The sequence below is a fragment of the Tasmannia lanceolata genome, unplaced genomic scaffold, assembly GCF_043159265.1.
Source record: "Tasmannia lanceolata isolate RefF3 unplaced genomic scaffold, GAP_Taslan_0.1 ptg000015l, whole genome shotgun sequence".
Lineage (NCBI taxonomy): Eukaryota > Viridiplantae > Streptophyta > Magnoliopsida > Canellales > Winteraceae > Tasmannia > Tasmannia lanceolata.
This window is the reverse complement of record NW_027518692.1, coordinates 33,290,054-33,310,131: the sequence shown is the minus strand read 5'-3', so window position 1 is coordinate 33,310,131 and position 20,078 is coordinate 33,290,054. Positions and strand designations below refer to the sequence as shown.

Sequence of the window (20,078 nt, the reverse complement as noted above, 5' to 3'; positions counted from 1 at the left end):
GAAAGTTGTCAGAGTTCATTTAATGCCTTTGACATTTACACTGCTATAAATGCACTCTTACAACTTTCAACCAATGGGGGCACCCTTTCCCCTCATTTATGCAAGGGTGCCCTTCAATAACAATAACAATGATAATAATAATAGGGCTCACATTTTTTACTCCGTCAGACTAGATGAGTTATCTAGTCCGTCGACCAAAAATAGGGCGGGCCCACATTGTTTGGGTTATCCAAACCATTCACCTGATGGGACATAGATATGATGTGCCCAAAATATCATCTCCGTAGGATCATCCTAACCTTCGATTTGTGGAGGTCAAAATGGACGGGTTTAAACCTCCACCCAAACAACGTGGGCGCACTCTATTTCTGGTCGATGGACTACATAATTTATCGGGTCCATCGGAGTAGAATAATAGTAATGGTAGTAGTCGCAGCAGCGGCAGCGGCGGCGGTGGCAGCGGCAGCGGCGGCGGCGGCAGCGGCAGCGGCGGCAGCGGCAGCGGCGGTAGTGAAATAGTAGTAGTAGTATAATAATAATAATAATAATAATATGCATTTATTCACCATGCATACATATCCAAAACAAAGTGAAGATTGACATGAAGAAAATATGCAAGGCATAATTGTTTATGAATGTTATAAATAAATAAATAAATAATACAAAAAAGAAAAGGTAATCAATGAAGATGAATCCAAAAAAACACAAATTAAATTATTTTTCATACAAGAAAAATTATTTAAGGTCCGTCCTGGGAGCCCAATATCAAAATTTCAAAAAAAAAAAAAAAAAATCATACAGGAGGATGACACAGGCAGCAAAAATCATAGATTACCACAATTTAGGGAACCCTGAGAGATTTGTGTCAAATAAATGAACCCGATTATGATTTCTTCATAAACAAAGCATAAACGTCAAGCTGCGACTGAGTCAACGCTGGGTTGAGCGATTTTCTGGCAGTCCAAAAGTGGTGATCAAACACGGCAGTGGCAGAAATGTCTTCTCTTAGAGCCACCATGCCAGCTTCAATACATAAACCTGCTAATTCGGCTCCTGTGAAGAGGTCTGTATCTTCTGCTATCCGTCTAAGATTGACATCGTCCGCCAGCTTCATACGTCGTGTGTGTACGCATAATATCTCTTCACGACCTTCTAAATCGGGTGGTGGTACGTATAGAACCTGAAAAATCAACAAATGAATTTAACAAATTCACCAAACTAAAAGTTAGAATGAAACCCTGTTAGAAAATGAGGTTTTGAGAAATTTGAAAGCTAAGTGACTGGTTGAGATTTCAAAGTTTACGGAGCTTTAAGCTGATTTTTTACTTGTTCGATTCTTTTGTGTTGTACATACTACATACTACATAACCACACCTGATGAGATTTCAAGTCTGAGCTTTGAGAACTCTAAAAATTGAGTAATTAATGGAGTCTTCAAAGTTTAAGAAGCTTTTGTAAGAGTTTTTTCTACTCGATCATGTTTTTTGGTTGGTATGTAACCTGACAGAAAGGGCAGGGACAGTGAATTCCTTTCTCAAGAAGAAAAGAAAGCCATTGAACTGTTCTTAAAGGGGCATCTTAGGAAGGAAGCAAAGAGCACCAAAGGTAAAGAAAATAACGCATTACCTGACAGTGTTTGCATAGAACATGATTCCAGATACAAGATGAAAATAAATAGTTGAACCAGATGAGCGGGCAGTCAAGTACAGAGAAACGAAACAATGGGGGATTCAAAGTGGAAATAACTGGTTGATGGAAAGCAGATCAACTACCCTGCTTTAAGCAAAAATATGGAGTCAGGTCAGGTTTGATTAATATAGATGTGAGGCACAACAATTTTAGATGAGGTCAAAGGAAAAGAGTAGGGAAGCTGAGACAAGGATTGAAGATGTTTAGAAATACAGAGGAAGCGCATAGCTAAGGGCCAGAAATTCAAAAAAATATATTGAAAGGTAACACTTTATTCCATAAAAGAGAAGTTTACAATTGATCGGGGAGAAGCTGTCCCACCTACAACAAGCTTCAAATTACATAACTAAAGAGATCCAACAGCGGATCTATCAGAAATTTCCAATTACAGACTCATCAATATGGACATGCATGTCCGCCCGCATAGCCCCCTCCTTTGCAAGCGCATCATCCGTAGAGTTTGCTGATCTTCACATATGGACCAATTGCGAATGGATCGATCTTACTAAGTCCCTGACCTCATCCAAAACATTAGTAAGTTTCCATGGTCCAGCGCACCTGCTAGCAGCCCAATTGCTCGAACCACCTTCCACAATGACTGGTCCCAAGTTGTGTGTCTTAAACCACCTCAAACTTTTATCGTTACCTTTCCAAAAAAAAAAAAAAAACCACCTCAAACTGAATAGTAATGCCCTTGCTTCGGCCTCATTAGCATCGCAGAAAACCGCCGGCCAGAGAGAGTCATGACTGTGTTTCCATACCCGTCGCGAATAACACCGCCGATGCCACCCGCCTCTGGATTCCCCAATGAGCTTCCATCGAAATTGAGTGTAAAGTAACCTTCCGGTGGCAGCTTCCATATAGGAGTTATTTTATCAACGCATTTGTATTCCTCCATGACAAGGTGACTCCTCAGTATTTCACCAATTGAATAGGGGATACTGCTTTTTGATTTGACCCATACAATGATAGCCATCTTGATGTCAACAAGAATATAATTCCAGCCCTTCCCGCACTTCATTGAAGATTCCAGAAATTCAAATTAAAATAAAGATCAGGAACTGTTGTGGAGAATAGAGAGCACAGTTGATGTCAACAACTTCTCCTATCAAACAGGAACTGATGGGGAGAATAGGGAGCCGAAGGACAGTCGTCGAGTTTGAGTATGGTAAGGAGAAGAAGGAACTCCAATCGCCGTCATTTGGAATGAGAAATTTGATCAGAGGAAACAGATCGACAGAATCAAGAATAGATGCTGGCATCAATTTGGCTGGAGAATACCATATGGCAAGCATGTCAATTTCTAAGTGCAATTAAAAAGGAAAAGACAGGTGAGTTTGTCTCATTATCAAAACATGGTGTTCCCGAGTACTTGGGGAATTGAGAAAGATGTGAACGGTAAGTACAACCAAAGATTGAACCAGTAGGAACCAAATTAGCAAATAAAAGTGAAACAAATAAATCAACCCTAACGAACTGGGTCCATATAAAATCCATTAACTGCAAACCCCAGACTCGAACCTGAACCAGGAAACATAGCCTAAGACTATGCAATGACAATGCAACCGTCTTATGGTTTATTACCTAAGTATACTTGGGCTAGGATTTGGGGATCATTGTCTAGGATTTTGTAGTTTATTACAGTAGTAAACTTGGGATTTGTAGTTCGGTTAAGGATTGAGATTGCAAGGTTTGGGTTATGGTTAGCAACTTAGCATAAGGCACTCTACAACTTAGGTAATTTGCTTTATGTATCAGGATTCCAAATAGTGTACACTAAGCAATATGCATTCTCCAAGTCTCGGGAATTTGGTGAATTTCAAGCTAGCCAGAATCCCGCACGTACTAGATATATGTATTTATAGAAGGATAAAAATCATCAGGCCACAAAAACATGAATTTACCATATCAAAGCGACCCGGGCGCATAAGTGCGGCATCAATTGCATTAGGCCGATTTGTAGCAGCTAAAACAAGAATGCCCTGTAAATAGAAGGAATGCACATTCAAACTGTAAATTGCAAATTACAATATTAGGGAATATTTTCTTTTGTTCCCACGAAAATGGTCTTTAAAGGAGAAGCGAAAGAATGGGAGCAATGGTTCACCTTAGCCTGTTCCAGACCATCCATTTCCGTCAATAAAGTGGATAGAAGTCTCTCTCCAACTGTAGTATTGCTTTGCGAATTCCCACCTCCACTGCTGAGAAAAAATGCCAACAATTTTAACATGGCTAAAATAACATAGATGTGAGAAATGTGTGACTCGCAATGTGTCAAGCGAAACAAAGATGGAACACTAGAAACTAGAAGAAACATTTTATGATGAGGGCTGCTAAATTCACCTGCAAGGGTGAAGAAAAGCACTTGCAATGGGAGCCGTAGTTCAACACAAGGGGTCCCATCACTTGCATTAATTGGAGGCATGGGTAGGAGCTTTTTTTCACCCGTGGAGGTGACACTAGCATCCCCATTCAATGGAAACCTGAAGAGGGAGTCTACATACACGAACAGCATCAAAAAGGGTATCAGGACCCATGGCACAACTATTGAGGTACTCTTAATTCTTTTTTGAGTGATAACAACCCACAATACATGTGTTTAATACTAGCAGACTAACAAAAAAAGAGCTCTCCAGAGGTATGGGAACCAGAATTGACACAAGACGCATATCATTAATGAAGGAAAATCTGATGGAGAAGTCTGTGTGAAGTCTGTGTGATGTCGTGGAGAAGTCTGTGTGAGGTGGCAGGTCACAATCTTGACTTGGTGGGCCCCAATATGGCATTTTTTGTTGGATTCGTTGCAATGGAGGCTATCGGGTAATGTAAGGGGTAGTATGAGGGGTAATGGGCTTTTCTTTTGGGCCAAGGAGAATGCTCCTGGGCAAATCATACTAGGTAAATCTGGTGGGACTACTGGTCCCCATTGTAAATTTTGGTAGTATGAATATATTTGTCAATTTTCAAAAAAATAAAAATAAAATTCCTTCTTTAATGATTATTTTCCATACACAAAAAATAAAAGCTAATCATATAGGTGAGCTCTTTCCCAGCATTAAAATTGGAAATAATTTATTCTACAAAGTAATTTCAAATCTTACCGCTTAGTAGCAACAACGTCAGCCTCATCAAAAAATATAATGCTGGGTGCCGCAAGACGAGCTCTTTGGAATATGCTGCGTATCAAGGCTTCTCCTTCTCCAACATACATTGAATACATATCCGCGCCACTAAGAAAGTGTTCAGAGAATATCAAGATGTGCAGTCCTAATAAATTACACTCAAAGCTTCAAATTTAGAACTACACTTTTGTTTAAATGGTTCAAATAGAATTACTTGTGAGTTGGAAACTCTTAATCATCCAAAACATGCTGATATGAGGATACATGTATCAAGGACGAAATTGCAGTTAAAAAGACAGATATCAACCCTCAAAATTTCCAGATTATAGTTAATAGTTGAATATGAAGGGGGGTCAAAAGTCAAAACAAGTTTTCTATTCGCAATAACAAAATTGACAAATGCAATCACAACTTTAGGTTTCATTGCAGGAAAAATACTAGTCTGTAAATGGTCCCTGACACAACCTCAGTTATGCAACTTTGAGTCTGTAGTTTCTTAAGCAGAATTCTGCATTTCACATTTTTTTGAGCGAAAGTGATGAAGATAAAAGAAGTTACTACCAAGGACATCTGATGCACTTTATATTTCTAACTTGGTGGTTTAGATAGCAGTCGCTAGGAATAGGGATAAAGATTTGCAATCACAAAAAAGGCACCTATTAAAAATATTTAAACCATAGTGACCGAGAAATTCCTTGTTCAACGAGAAGTTCGCTTCCCCAAAAGCTCGCTTCGGAAGCTAAGTTCTTCTCGCTTCCCAAATTTAGGGAAAATCACAATTCTCACATGCTTCCTATGTGTTTCCTCTTAATTAAGAGTACACATTCTATTTAGGTGATTATTACTTCCTAAAAGAGCATTGTTTCTTTTTAATAACGCTGAGTGAGCGTATTTAAAAAAAAGGGTGCATTTAAAACTTAAAAACTCAACTTCAGTTTTAAATGAAACTTATATGGATCTTTTCCCAAAAATTTAATATTAAATATACATGAATAAAACATGAGAAACTATAATCCCTAAAACATGTAATTCTAATCAGTGTGAAGTTTTCTTTACTGGTGATCCTAACCTACAAAAACCCTTCCTCCCTAACCTACTATAGTCCAACTCTTTCTATATGCTTGTTGTTCGCTTCCAATGAGAGTTATTACATGCTTCATGTTGACTTTCAAAGACACTTCCCACACATTTTCCGTTTACTTTCTTTAGGCCTTTTTGCTTCCCGTATTTTCTCTTTTCTAAACCCCTTGATTCACGCACTTGTTTCCCACTCCAACAATTATGAGTTAAACTAAACAATTGTTTCATGCAAATTAGTTAAACACGGGTTGTAGAAACTTGACTGTTTTAATTTTGTAGTAATCAGAAGGTATGTTTGTTTTTTGTAATATTAGTTCATGCCGTATTGGATTGGTTGAAATAACTGAATAAAAGCAGTCATTTTTCTTTGATGATAAGAAAAGACACAATCTTAGTAGGTCGATGTGATATTAGCTATGATTTGGCCGACGCTATGAATTTATTGTTGACACACATGTCATGTCCGACACGACACCCGTGTCCACACGCGTCGACACTCCTTTAGACACTTTTAAGTGTACTACTAGATGTGTCAGTAACTTTATATGTACGCATGTGCATGAGTGTGCCAGTATTTTTAGGGGTTTCCATGTCAGATACCTCATATCCGTGTCGAAACTCGGCACATGGATCTATGCCCACAAATCATGATTATATGTACTTTCTATTTTAGCCGTGTCCCTGTTTCTAATTTTTGGGAGTTTGACGTGTCCGGCACTCCGTGTCCATGTTGACACGCAACACTCATGTCTGTGTCCACAAATCATAGGATATTAGTTCTTTGTAAGTGTCAAAAAAAAAGAAGAAATAGTATTCCATACCAAGTGTCACTTCTGCTCTGTATTCCATTTTTTTTTCCAGTGAAAATGTGATAAAGATAAGAGAAGTTACTAGTAAGGACAACTGATGCATTTCATGTTTCTAACTCGGTGGTTTAGATATCAGTGGCTAGTAATCGGGATATAAAGATTTGCAACCACAAAAAAGGCACCAATTGAAAATAGTTAAGTTGTGTTCCATGTGAAATTTGTTAAGCAACGGTTGTAGAAACTTAACTGTTTAATTTTGTAGTGATCAGAAGGTATGCTTATTTTTGCAATAATCAGAAAACCAGAAATATTAGTTTTTTTTTTTTTTTTGAAATGGCAAGTTCTTTTTCTATCCGCTGATCAAAATATTAGTTTTTTTGTTCATGTCTGCTTAGTATCCGCCAACATTAGGTTTTTTTCATGTCTGCTTGGATTAGTTGAAATCGCCGAATAAAAGCAATCCTTTTGATTGTTGGATGATAAGAAAAGACGCTATCTTAGTAGGTCGATTTTGACATATCATAGATAGGAAAAGGGTTTCACTCTGAAACTAGTCATGTTCTGAAACTGAGTCCAAACTTACTTGCACAATTTACTATAAATAACCCCTCCCACTCATACAGGAGCAATTTGAAATTGGTTCTTCCAAATAGGAATAGCATTCCATAACAGTTGTCACTCCTGCTATGGAATCTTGCCCCTAGTTCTAAACCTCCCCTTGCTCCAACCACCAATATCATGATCCAATCAAATCCACCATCAACTCAATCCATTCCTTGCTAAATATGCAATTACTAATTTTTAATCAGCTCCCAGTATGTTCATACATAACCATAAGTCAATTTATTAAATAAAATGTATATTAAGTCCAAACAACCAGTTCCTGGACATTCTGACTTCTGACTTTTTAAGAACCACCGCTCTTCTTTGCTCCCACGCCAAAATCTGTCCTCCCACTTCATGAGCTAACTGTACGCTTAGTACCTATGTAATCTTGTGGGAGTTTGAAAGAACATATTATTTCTTCCTAGATAAACCAATCCCAAGAGATTTTATTTTATGAACTACGTTTTCTAACAGGTCATAAATTACAATAAACTAGACACCGTGAATTGTCAGCATAAAATCTAGTATAAAAATCAGAAGCAGATGAGAGAAGGTTGCAATAAAAATTCTCTTCCTGAGATTTTAGTAACTACCCCTCCATTGCTACCACACTTTAAACATGACCATGCTCCTGCTTCATAAAACTAAGGGGCCGTTTGGATACCCGGATTTTAGAATCTTGGATTTCCTCAAAATCATGGATGGGAGACTAGAGAATAAGGAGACCGTCTGTCGTTTTCTGATTTCTCGCCCTTATTTCCGTCAGCAATAAAGTAAGAGATCATCCCTTGTTTCCAGGTTTTAGAAATCTCAGGATGGGGGAGAGATTTCAAAATTTGGGATTTCTTACTTGAAATCGAGGATTCTAAAGAGAATTGAAAAGGGACGGTCTCCTTCTTCTCTTGTCTCCCATCCATGATTTTGAGGAAATCCAAGATTCTAAAATCCGCGTATCCAAACGGCCCCTAAGTGTTCGCCCAGTACCAATATAATCTGTAAGAGTTCAGACAAGAAAAGTAATCCTTCAAAGAGAAAACAATCCGACGACATTGTAAATTATGTATATGTTTTCTACAGTTACATATCTACCATTAATCCATAAGTAGAAGTTTCGAGTCCCCTCGGAGTTACCCGATGCACTTGGTTTACTGGTGATTGTGTGCATCCATAGGGATTAGTCCAGCCCTAAACTGGGGTGGAGATATCCTATGTCATCAAAAAATAAATAAATAAGAAGTAAACTGTGCATAAATGACAATAAACTTGCCAGTTGCAACTATGCCTTGTCAGCACGAATGATAGCATGAACATCAGAAGCAGATGAGTGGAGGTTATTGCAATCACAATTCACATGTCTTTTTTAAGGATCCAACATGTTTTTTTTTTTTAAATAAAATTTAAAAAATGCCCATCAACTCAAAATACTGCTTTGTATAGAAGTACACAATATTACTAGTTTTGTAAGTGGAATGAGCTGGTTAACCTCAAGGAAAAAAAGGCAGCCTCGGCGGCATGAGCGGCAGCTTTAGCAAGGGTAGTCTTCGAGCACCCTGGTGGTCCATGCAAAAGAACACCACGCACTGGCGATATTCCCAGCCTTGAAAATGCGGCGGCATGCTTAATAGGCCACTCAACAGCTTGCTGGAGTTTCTTCTGTTCAAAATATGAAAATTCATTTTTAGAAAATGAGGAATCTATGAAAATTTCAGTACGTGGTATCTATGTCACAAATATCTCCGATATTTTTAAAATACCGTGTTTTTATGATGACATTTTGATCAAACAACAAAATCCTGAGATTTCAAAAATATAGCGATATTTACATTTTTTATCATAAAATATCACGATATTATCCTGGTATTTTTTTTTCTATTTTTCTTAAACTTTCTATATTTATATATTTTTTAAAATAATTTTATTTTTATCGTTTTTCCAGATATAAAGCCGAAAAAAATAAAAAAACATATCCCGAGATTTTCCCTTGCCGAGAAATTCCCGAGAACGATATTTGTGACATTGTGCGGTATTAAGCGTAAAGGATAATCGGACCTTCAAATCTTTTAATCCTCCAATATCCTCCCATGACACCTTTGGGACTTCCACAGTAACACCTCTTGTAATGCTTGGGGGAACCACGGATCTTGCATGTTTCCAATCATCCGATACTACAGATATACCACCATTTTTAGCTCCAAACGAAGACCTGCGTCTTGCGGCCATGAAAGCTTCTCGGCATAAAGCTTCTAAATCGGCCCCAACATATCCATTGCAAGATGAAGCCACGGCTTTTAGATCAACACTGTGGTCCAAATGGAACTCCTTCGAATAGAGCTAAACCAAATTGGACAAATCAAACAAAAAATGATAACTCAAGTACCCAATACACATAAGAGCTTTTCTATGACCATGCAAAACCTAGTAAATTAGCATTGATGCCGCCATTTAGTAAGACATCTATAAGAAAGACTTTGCAACCAAACATAACAAAATGAGAACATATAATATCAAGACTTGATGTACAATTCCATCTTACCAACTATATATATATATATATATATATATATATAGAGGAAAGTGAAGCTACACCGCCGGCTTAAAATACAATGGGCCCACATTGTTTTGGTGATCCAAAGAATTCATTTGATTGGCCCTCACATAGATAGGGTGTCCACCAAAAATTAGCTCCATAGGATCATCCCAACCCTACGATTTGTGGAGGCAAAAATGAACGTGTAAAAACCTTCACAAATTTGTCCATTTTTGCCTCCACAGTTTGAAGGGTTGGTATGATCCTATGGAGCTGATTTTTGGTGGACACCCTATCTATGTGAGAGCCAATCAAATGAATGGTTTGGATCACCAAAACAATGTGGGCCCATTGTATTTTACGCCGGCGGTGTAGCTTCACTTTCCTCATATATATATATATATATATATATATATATATATATATATATATATATATATATATATATATATATATATAGAGAGAGAGAGAGAGAGAGAGAGAGAGAATGGTTCCTGCAAACATGTGCAGGTAAGCTTACCTGCACACGTTTGCAAAAACAGGGTGGGGGCCCACATATTTTGGGGGTCCAAAGCATTCATTTGGAAGGCCCTTCCATGGATAGGGTGTGGCCCAAAAATCAGCCCCATTTGATCATCCTAACCCTGCCATTTGTGGAGGGGGAAAATGGGCAGAAACATGGACACCCAGTGTATGTCCATTCCTCCCCCCCCACCTTTGATTGGGTTAGGACAATCCAATGGGGCTGATTTTTGGGCCACGCCTTATCGAGGGAAGGGCCTTCCAAATGAATGGTTTTGATCCCCCAAAAAAAGTGGCCCCCACACTGTTTTCGCAAACGTCTGCAGGTAACTTACCTGCACACGTTTGCAGGAACCATTTCATATATATATATATATATATATATATATATATATATATATATATATATATAGAGAGAGAGAGAGAGAGAGGAAAAGGATTGTACGCTCGAGCTCGAGCGTACCAAGCTAATGGTACGCTCGAGTGCCCAATCACATGGGTCCCACAATTTTTGTGGTGATCCAAAACATTCATTTGCAAGGCCCTATCATAGATAGGGTGTGTACCAAAAATCAGCTCCATTGAATCATCCTAACCCCTTCAAAAGTGGAGGGCAAAAATGGGCAGATTTGTGGACAAACAGTGTCTGTCCATTTTGACCTCCACAACTGGATGGGTTAGGATAATCCTATGGAGCTGATTTTTTGTACACACCCCATCTATGTAAGGGCCTTTCAAATGAATGCTTTGGATCATCCTAACAAAGTGGGCCCACATGTGATTGGGCACGGGCACTCGAGCATACCATAAGCTTGGTACACTCGAGCGTACAATCCTTTTCCTCATATATATATATATATATATATATATATATATATATATATATATATATGAGAAAAGGGTTGCTGCGCTCGAGCACAGAAACAAGGGGGTGGGGCCATTGGGGGGGTGATCCTAAGCATTCATTTGGAAGGCCTCATCATGGATGGGGGGGGGGGGGGGGGGGGGGCTACCAAAAATCAGCTCCATTGGATCACCAATGGGTGTCCATTTGTGGGGGCAAAAATGGACAGATACTGTTTGTCCACAAATCTGTCCATTTTTTGCCCCACAAATGGACACCCTAAGGTGATCCAATGGAGCTGATTTTTTGCGGACACCCTACCCATGAAAGGGCCCATCAAATGAATTCTTTGGATCCCACCCAAAATGTGGCCCCCCTGTTTCTGTGCTCGAGCGCAGCAAATGCATGCTCTCTCTCTCTCTCTCTCTCTCTCTCTCTCTCTCTCTCTATATATATATATATATATATATATATATATATATATATAATATATATATATCAAGACAGTAAAGATTTTGAACCATATCACTATAGAACAAAAGTCGAGCTAAGACAATAACTTTTGAATATAGAAAAAGATAAATGAGTCCACTGACAAAATAAATATAAAATTTTCACTCTAAGCATGCAAATTATTATTCTATTCACGGTCTTAAAACACCCACAACAATACATTATCCAGAGAGCCATGACAAACAAATACAATGTGGTGAGTTGGAGAGCTTCTTAATCCATTTAATTTTTAAAATAATGTAAAATCTGTAAAGACGTGGCTGGCCCTCTATATAGTCAGATAAGCATATAGGTTAAACCCACTTTGCACCAATGCTAATTCCAATTAATTAAAATTTGCACTGACTCATCAACTCTTTAGAACAGATTTTGAAAAAGTATAGAGGACTTGATCCTACCTCAAGGATTTGTAATCGCTCCTCTTCACTAGGTGTTGTGACCTCGATCTCAGTATCAAACCGTCCTGATCTTCGCAATGCTGGATCAATCGCATGCATTCTTAATACATGCAAATCAAATATTAGTTTCAAATCAAAAACTAAAAATTCATAATATACTAACAAGGAATATTCAAATACCAATCCACAAATATATGAGATGGCAGATAGATAGTAGCTGATGTAGTAGAACTTCACAGCCAATTTTTTAACACGGGAAGAAGATTGATCGGAACGTAGATTTTGATCACAAGGAGATTAATAGTAGCCCGGATTTTGACCCCGCATTGGAGCCACCAAAGAGGAATAAAAAAATCATTGTCCGTGACCCAGAGTTGGAGCCTAGTATGGAAGTAGATGAGGGCCACTTCAATGTAGGACAATTTGACACATGATTTTAAGTCGTAGGGTTATATTTTGTATTATTTTAAGTTTCACCAAAGTCACTTTAGTGAATTAGAATAAAAGAGAGACCACTCCACTCCCACGACATTATTCACGCACTGTTCATAACACTATTCACGTCACTGTTCATAACACTATTCACGTCACTGTTCATAACACCATCCATGTCACCATTCACATGGTTAAGTAAGGGCATTCTATCAAAGTGGGAAGTTTTTAGTTTACGGTTTTATTTTTTATCTGTGAGTACAATTGAGTTTAGCTTTTGAAGGAGTTTTGCATATTGGAATAAGAAAGAAAGAAGCGTGGTTTTGTGCAAGGTTTTGCTGCCTATTCCTGCTCGTGAGGTTTTCTTGGAGAAGAAGACTTTAATTTTTGAAGATTTCTGCAAGATTTTCGTGGGGTTTTACCTACAGTTGCAGTCAACCTAGATTTAATCTATTTCTGCATCAGATTTTTATCCATTTGATTTGTTTTGCAGTAATTTATCTTTTATATGATTCCAGATTTTGAGGTATATTGTTGATACTTGTGATCAAGAGCTACCGATCAATTCTTGGAATTTATCGTTGCTATAAGTAGCGTCATAATATGGTATCAGAACATCAATTGAAGATATTTTCTACATAAGTAGCCATTCATTGAGAAATATGTACTTGATGTGTAGTCACGCATATTTCAAAGGGAAGAAATTGAAATAGCATCCTTCCTGTAAACCCAATTCAAGCTGTTGTAAGGATGGAAGGAGTAATCTAGGATATTGTACTTATCTCTACCTTTTGTTCCTTCAATTTGGCTTCGGGTATGCCCGTGCCTTTGCTTTAATATTTTGTAAAGTAGGTTGGGACTCTTGGTCCCAAATGCCACCTTAATATTAATGGAAATACATCAACTTTCAAAAAAAATAAAAAGCATATTTTCTTCTTTTAGATTTATATGTCCACACATCATTCTCAGAAGCATGCCAAACCTCGTGCTGTGAAGTACAAAGTGATGATAAGACCCAGCCATCAGACACACACACACACATCACACAAGGTTGGTTACAACAACTACTAGATCATGAAATGAACAGTCTATAAGAAACTCCTCAATTCAATCACTGACTCGCTCAATTTGCCTCAATTTTGGTCATCCCCTATGGCCCACAACTTAAAACCCTTAAAACCCTACTTATACCTTTAGAAGCAGGAATCACGCCTCATGAGTGCCACTCCCGCTCCCGAACCGCAATTTGGTGCCCCTTAGGAAGGAGCGACCAAGGAGCTTGTAAAACACTACCGATGATGCCATTCTCTCCACACCACCTGCTCCTATCACTCCATCAGTCCCACCATCAGCAACACCCGTGCATCAAACTCCTCGAACTTTTCAAAGTACTTCATTGGAGCAAGCACAAATGTGTCTTCAGAAGACATGAGGAAAGAGGGCACAAAAATGAAGATGGTTAAAAATTACTACTTTTTTATTTACTTGAATTTTGAAAGATATATATATATATATATATATGTGTGAAGATATTTAGAAATTACTATTTTTGATGTCCTTGAGTTTTGAAAGACAGAGAAAATATTACATAAACGATCCCATGGCGCTCCCAATCTTACTCTTCTAGACCCCATGCTTCCCCGCCCCCGCACCTGCTTAGTGCTTGTAAGCTTATACCCCGCTTTATATCCTATTGGCCACTCCTTATGGCCCACCATTTTACCATACCCCTCTCTCTCTCTCTCTCTCTCTCTCTCTCTCTCTCTCTCTCTCTCTCTCTCTCTGCTAGGTGCAGCCCCCCACATATTCCTTTCTTCCTCCTTACTCGCTTCCCTTTCCCTCTTTCTCTTGATTTCCCCTCTCTTCTTCTCCTCCTCTCCTCTCACCCTCACGACTAGGGTTATAACAGCCCCCATCGATCATTACCTGCAGCGGACAATCAAGGCACGAAGCCCCAGGTACGAATCACATTCTATTCATTTTAACAATCTACACCTTAAACCTTTCCCATCAGATTTAAACCATTATATTTCCTAATCAACCCTGCCCTTGCCACCCTCAACACCCAACCCATATCATATTATCACCCATTATTTTCTTACCCCTATTGAACGTCATTGGGTCATAGTTAGATAGCCTTTTAATTTATTTTTATTTTTTTGGAATAGTTAGATAAAATTTTATAGATCAGATTTTTATGACAAATTTATTAGTTGAGATCTGATTTTATTTGCCAGTGGTTGTCATTTTCCTTTAGGACTTATTGTATGGAACATTTTTGTGTTGTTTGACTTCTATTTGATGAATGAAATCCAAAGCTTAGAATTTCTATAATTGGCAAAGTTTGGTGACTGTTTAATCTAATTTTAAGAGTGCATGTTGCAGTTTTCATTGAATTAAAGTTCATAGTATGCTCCAAAATTCTGTGCTTGATCACACAACAAGAGGAGATGCAAGAAACACAATCACAAAAACAAGAACAAAAGATTTGTGTGGTTCGGCAGTGTACCTACGTCCACGGGAGAAGAGTTTCATTATTTCGGTTCAGGGTTACAAAAATATCCTTTCCTCTCGGTTAAGAAAATTCACAAAACATCACAACTCGTAAGTCGTAACCTAAAATATAATACCAAATTGATGTAGGACCAATGAAGGGGACTAATACTTCAACCTGATACCAAAATGATGCAGGATGGATAAGGGAAGACAACTAAATCTGTCGCTCTGATACCAATTAACATAGGATGGAAAGCGGATTGATGTTAAAGGTCCTGGAAAGATTCTTGAGTTCTTGAAGAGTTTATTGAATTCTTAAAAAATGTTCACAGAAAAGTTTAAGAAAGAAGGTTAAAGATTTGATAAAGAATAGGTAAAGAAGGGTCAAGACCGATAAAAATTGGTTATATGAAGGGAAAGATTGATAAAGATCGGTTCTTGAGCAGTTTGGTGGTTAATCAGTTGTGTAAGGTAAGAGACTGTGGGTGATTTGCGTTGTGAAAGCTATGGGATGGGGAAAGGAGGTGGAAAGGGGGGGAAAATGAGGGAAGGGAAGGGGGAAGAGTCGAAGAGAGTGTCGAAAAAGGGAAAAAGGGAAGGAGACTCAAACTTTTTTGTTAATCAACCATTATTGAAAAAGGCAATAGACCAACATACTTATAGGTGAAAATAAATCCCCTAATCCTATTATGACAAAGACTAAAGTATACGAAAAAGACTAAACTCTTAATCCTATTATGACACACAGACTTTTCCTACTACAAATAGACTACTAGACCTCATTTAAGTTGCTAGGTAGGCCCTTGAGGTCACTTACCAACTTAAATTATTAATTACAATTGACTTAAATACCCCTATCACTTGAGATTTTTGTAATACACTTGTAAGCCCTATTTTAAACACCTACAACTAAAAGAAACCAAGTGAAATCGGTGGGAAAAGACCGTGATAGTCCTCTTATAACTTAAGGCACTTAAAAGACACCTAAAAATTAAAATTTGTAGCCAAAGATGGCCCCATCGTTAACACCCTACCCAGATCATATTATCACCCGTTATTTTCTCACCCATATTGGATAACATTTGGGCCATAGTTAGGTAGACTTGTATGGATCTGATTGTTATGCAAATTTATTAGTTGATAAGTTTGTACCAGTGATCTATGATCTATGGGAAAGGTAGAGTGAGGTTTGTAGTAGTGTTGAGATTAACCAGAAGGTAGAACAAGTTTGGTCACCCCCATTGTCGGTTTTTTTTTTAAGCTCAACTTTGATGGCTCTAGATTAGGGAATCATGGGCCGACAAGGATAGGGGTGTTCTCATAAACGAGCTTGGGGAGGTTATCTAGGCCTATTCGGGTCCCATAGGCGTGGCAGACGCTACAGAAGAGGAGATGTGTGCAGTCTATCAAGGATTGAGGCTGATGGAGCGAGACAGGCTTCAAAATGTGGTGAACCTGGTGATTAAAGGGAACTCCTTCAATGTTGTTCATTGGCTTAAGGGAGTTCAGAAACCGCCCTAGAGATTTGATAGAATGTTCGATGAGATGTTTGATTGGTTGAAATCGTAGAGTTCCAGCATGTGCGCCGCTCTGCAAATTTAGTGACAGATAGGCTTGCAAGAGATGGAGTTTCTAAGGAAGCATTGGCCCTTTATGATTCGATTCCTCCTTGATTTTATGTTATTTTTGTAAATCTTCCTTTGTGTATTGTTCCTTGTATGTTTTTGTTCTGACCATCTCGGTCTTTTAATAAAATTGGCTACCATTCTAAAAAAAATAGTTAAGATCTGATTTTATTTCCTGTTAGTTGTTTTTTATTTAGGAATTATTTTATGAAACTTGTATGGGTTGTTTAATTTCTATTTGATGAATGAAATCCAAATCTTAGAATTTCCACAAGAACCTTGACTGAGTTTGATTATTATTTTTTTAATCTAATTTTTGGAGTGTGTGTTGCTGTTTGATTGAATTATAATCCATATCATGCTTCAAAATTCCCCAGAAAGTAATCTTCAAACCCTAAGTTTGCACCCAAAAAAATTCATGGTCCGTTCAACAATATGAAATCCAAGCACACATTTGTACTCCACAATACAGGTAACAAAAATTAAACACATAAAAAACACGAGCATAACTCTACAACATTCCAGATAAATATAAAATGTTAAAGAGTTGACTGACTTTTCCTCCAAACTTTGACATAATTAACTAACCTGTTAGTTGATGCCACAACAACGACATGAGGACAAGGCTTTGGTGATGGCTTCCCACCATCCATCAAGATAAGGAGCTGAGAAACTATGCGAGATTCCTGCTCTCGCCTGCATGAAAAACAATTAATTGATCAGAGAAAAACATTTAAAAATAATCAAATCAAGCCAAGAACCTAGGCAGTTCTTAGTTCTTAGTTCTTACTGCATAACTAAGTGTCGAAATTAGAGTAAAACTTTCATTGTTTTGAAGAATTACCTGGAATCGCGAGGAGGACAAATTGCATCGATTTCATCAATAAAGATGACAGAGGGTTTGCCTGATGATGTATGAGAAGATGCTTGAGAAAAAGCCTCCCTCAGAAACTTCTCACTTTCTCCAGCATATTCTCTATGAACAGAATGAGGACTGTGAAAGGCACAAATAAATTAATATTTTTTTGAATGGTACAAATAAATTATAACAAACATTGTCATTTGTTAACCACTATGAGAATTCACCAAGCCATCATAATCATAATTATTGGCACAAATAGAGTTCACATTCAGTACCTAATCAAAGTCAAATGAGCATCACTCTCCCGAACAACAGCATGGACCAAGCTTGTCTGAAACACAATCAATACTCAGATGGGGGTACAACAAATCTAAAGAAGCAACACAAACTTCCAACTTGAATCCAATGCTTTTTCTTTGTTTTTTTGAAAATGAAGCAAATTTTTTTAACTTGAATCCAATGTTAAAAAAATTCAATTGGGTAATTGGAAGTCTACTCAAACTAAACCAAGTCTTGGGTTTGAGTAAATAGGGCCACTCATTTTTTCATATCCCAGGGAAACTTGATAGAGTACTCAAAAATGCAATTGAATAAGAAAAATGAGACTAAAAAAAACACTTTACAAACTACAAAATTCGCAGTCATCAACTAAAAATTAATAACAAAAATGTAAAGACCCACATCAATACTCAACTCAACTCAACTCAACAAAGCCTTTGTCTCAAATTAGTTGGGGTCGGCTAAGTGAATCCTTTAGAAAATTTCATGAAGAAGGTGAAAGGAATCTACCAGGCTCTAATCCTGGCACTAGTTGGGTTCTTCCACGTGGATCATTTTCTTCCATTCTATCCTATCCAAGGCCATGTTCTCTGTTATGTTCCTAGCTATCAAGTCTTTCTTCACTGTTTCTACCCAAGTTGTTTTCGGTCTGCCCTGCCTCTTTTTACTCCATCAACTTGGCACGAGTCACCTCTTCTCACCGAAGCATCCACAGGCCTACGTTGGATATGTCCAAACTATCTTAAGCAGTGCCATCACATCTAATCACACATGTAAATTCAATACCAAAAGAAGGAAAGATGTAGATTGATGAAGAATGTAATCAAATTGTTAACATATCACAATTCATTAAAAAACTATTTAAAAATATTTACTAGGAAAAATTTCAGTTTCAATACTATCAATTTCAAAGGAAGATAAATTCATACCTTTCCTGCTCCAGGAGGGCCATGGAGCAGCAATCCTCTGGGCCACTGAGGAGAAACACAGAAAACCATTTTAATTTTTTTTAGAAATAAAAACCCAGAAACTAAATGAGAAATTTTACAAGAAATGGAAGGCAGATAAAGCTTACTTTCAAGCCAAGTTTTCGAGCTTCATGTGAGTAGATGAGGGGGAAGCTGATGAGCTCTCTAAGTGCTTGAAGAGCTTTTCTGTTGCCACCAATCACTTCTTCTGCCCTCCAATGGCTGCTCATGCTACTCTCCATAAATATAATCCCAAATCAAAGACCCAACAGCCTCACAAAATTGCATATGTTGTCTGACTAACAAACTGACTTGAAAATTCCAATGAATAATCAAGATCAAATTCAAATTTTATAAAAATATGCAATTACCTAGTGGGTCCTGCTATTGAAATTTCATCAACTGAAAAATCCTAAACATCTGATACGAGACATTTAACATGAATGGTTGGCTTTATAATTATCTCGAAATGAATTATCCATTTAAACAAATAAAGTCACAAAAATACAAATCAAATTAGTGAACAAAATAAGCGTCAACCACATAACTGTGTCCATCCATCTATCCTACAAACCTTCAACTGTTTCCAAAGTAATAAATACTAAGTTACGTGCCTAATTGGCCATAACACAGATAAACAAAAAAGAAGGGGGGAAGAGAGTTACCTTCTTTGAAGTTTCTCGCAAGAGACGAAGAGGGGTTTTGAGAGAGAGAGAGAGAGAGCGAGCCCTAAGTGACCGTTTGGATTGAAAGAATTTCTTGGAAAGTTGGGGAAGGGAAAAATATTTCTAAAATATACTAGCAATTATGTATTTGCAACTCCTGTACGATGATTCGCGCCCCTATTAACATTAATTCTGGCAGACCTTTTACGCTTTTTGGATGTGTAAAAGGGGTGTGAATCATCCTACAGGGGGTGCGAATTTATCACTGATATCCTGAACCCACGTTTTCCAATTTTTAATTTAGAGGAAAAGTTGCCAATGGGGGACATCAAAATACAAGAATTTCCAACGGGGGACACAATTTTGAAATTTTTTTTATTGAGGGTTGATAACCCCTTTAGTTTGATAACCCCATTTAGAGGGTTCATAACCCCCTTTTAGAGACTTGATAAACCCCCATTTCGTCCCCCCTAACAATTTTTCAAAAGTGTGTCCCCACTCCCCCGTTGGCACAAGGGTGGGACCTGCCTTGTAAGAATTAAGGATAAGTGGGGCCTACCTTGTTCAAAGGCCTAACCAATTCAATTGTTGGGCCCACCAGGATTCATGGACAGAGAGAGGGTTCACTGGGAGAGAGAGAG

The 20,078-nt window shown here is 37.9% G+C and overlaps 1 protein-coding gene across 2 annotated transcripts; it reads right to left on the bottom strand.

Moving 5' to 3' along the window:
• Window positions 1–691: 691 nt before the first annotated feature.
• CDC48B (cell division cycle 48B) lies at window positions 692–19,313 on the bottom strand. 2 transcript variants are annotated; one of them, XM_077355311.1, is made up of 12 exons: window positions 18,880–19,313; window positions 18,734–18,778; window positions 17,801–17,856; window positions 17,508–17,657; window positions 17,252–17,359; window positions 12,111–12,210; window positions 9,356–9,637; window positions 8,790–8,959; window positions 4,791–4,919; window positions 3,797–3,890; window positions 3,594–3,671; window positions 692–1,180 (listed from the first exon to the last, which is right to left on the bottom strand). In XM_077355311.1, the coding sequence occupies exons 1-12, from the start codon at window positions 19,012–19,014 to the stop codon at window positions 884–886; spliced, it is 1,644 nt and encodes a 547-aa protein (XP_077211426.1). In that variant the 5' UTR covers window positions 19,015–19,313; the 3' UTR covers window positions 692–883. The 2 variants fall into 2 exon arrangements, with proteins under 2 accessions (XP_077211426.1, XP_077211427.1); XM_077355312.1 differs by having other exon boundaries at window positions 3,797–3,887; window positions 18,880–19,312.
• Between the last annotated feature and the right edge of the window lie 765 nt (window positions 19,314–20,078).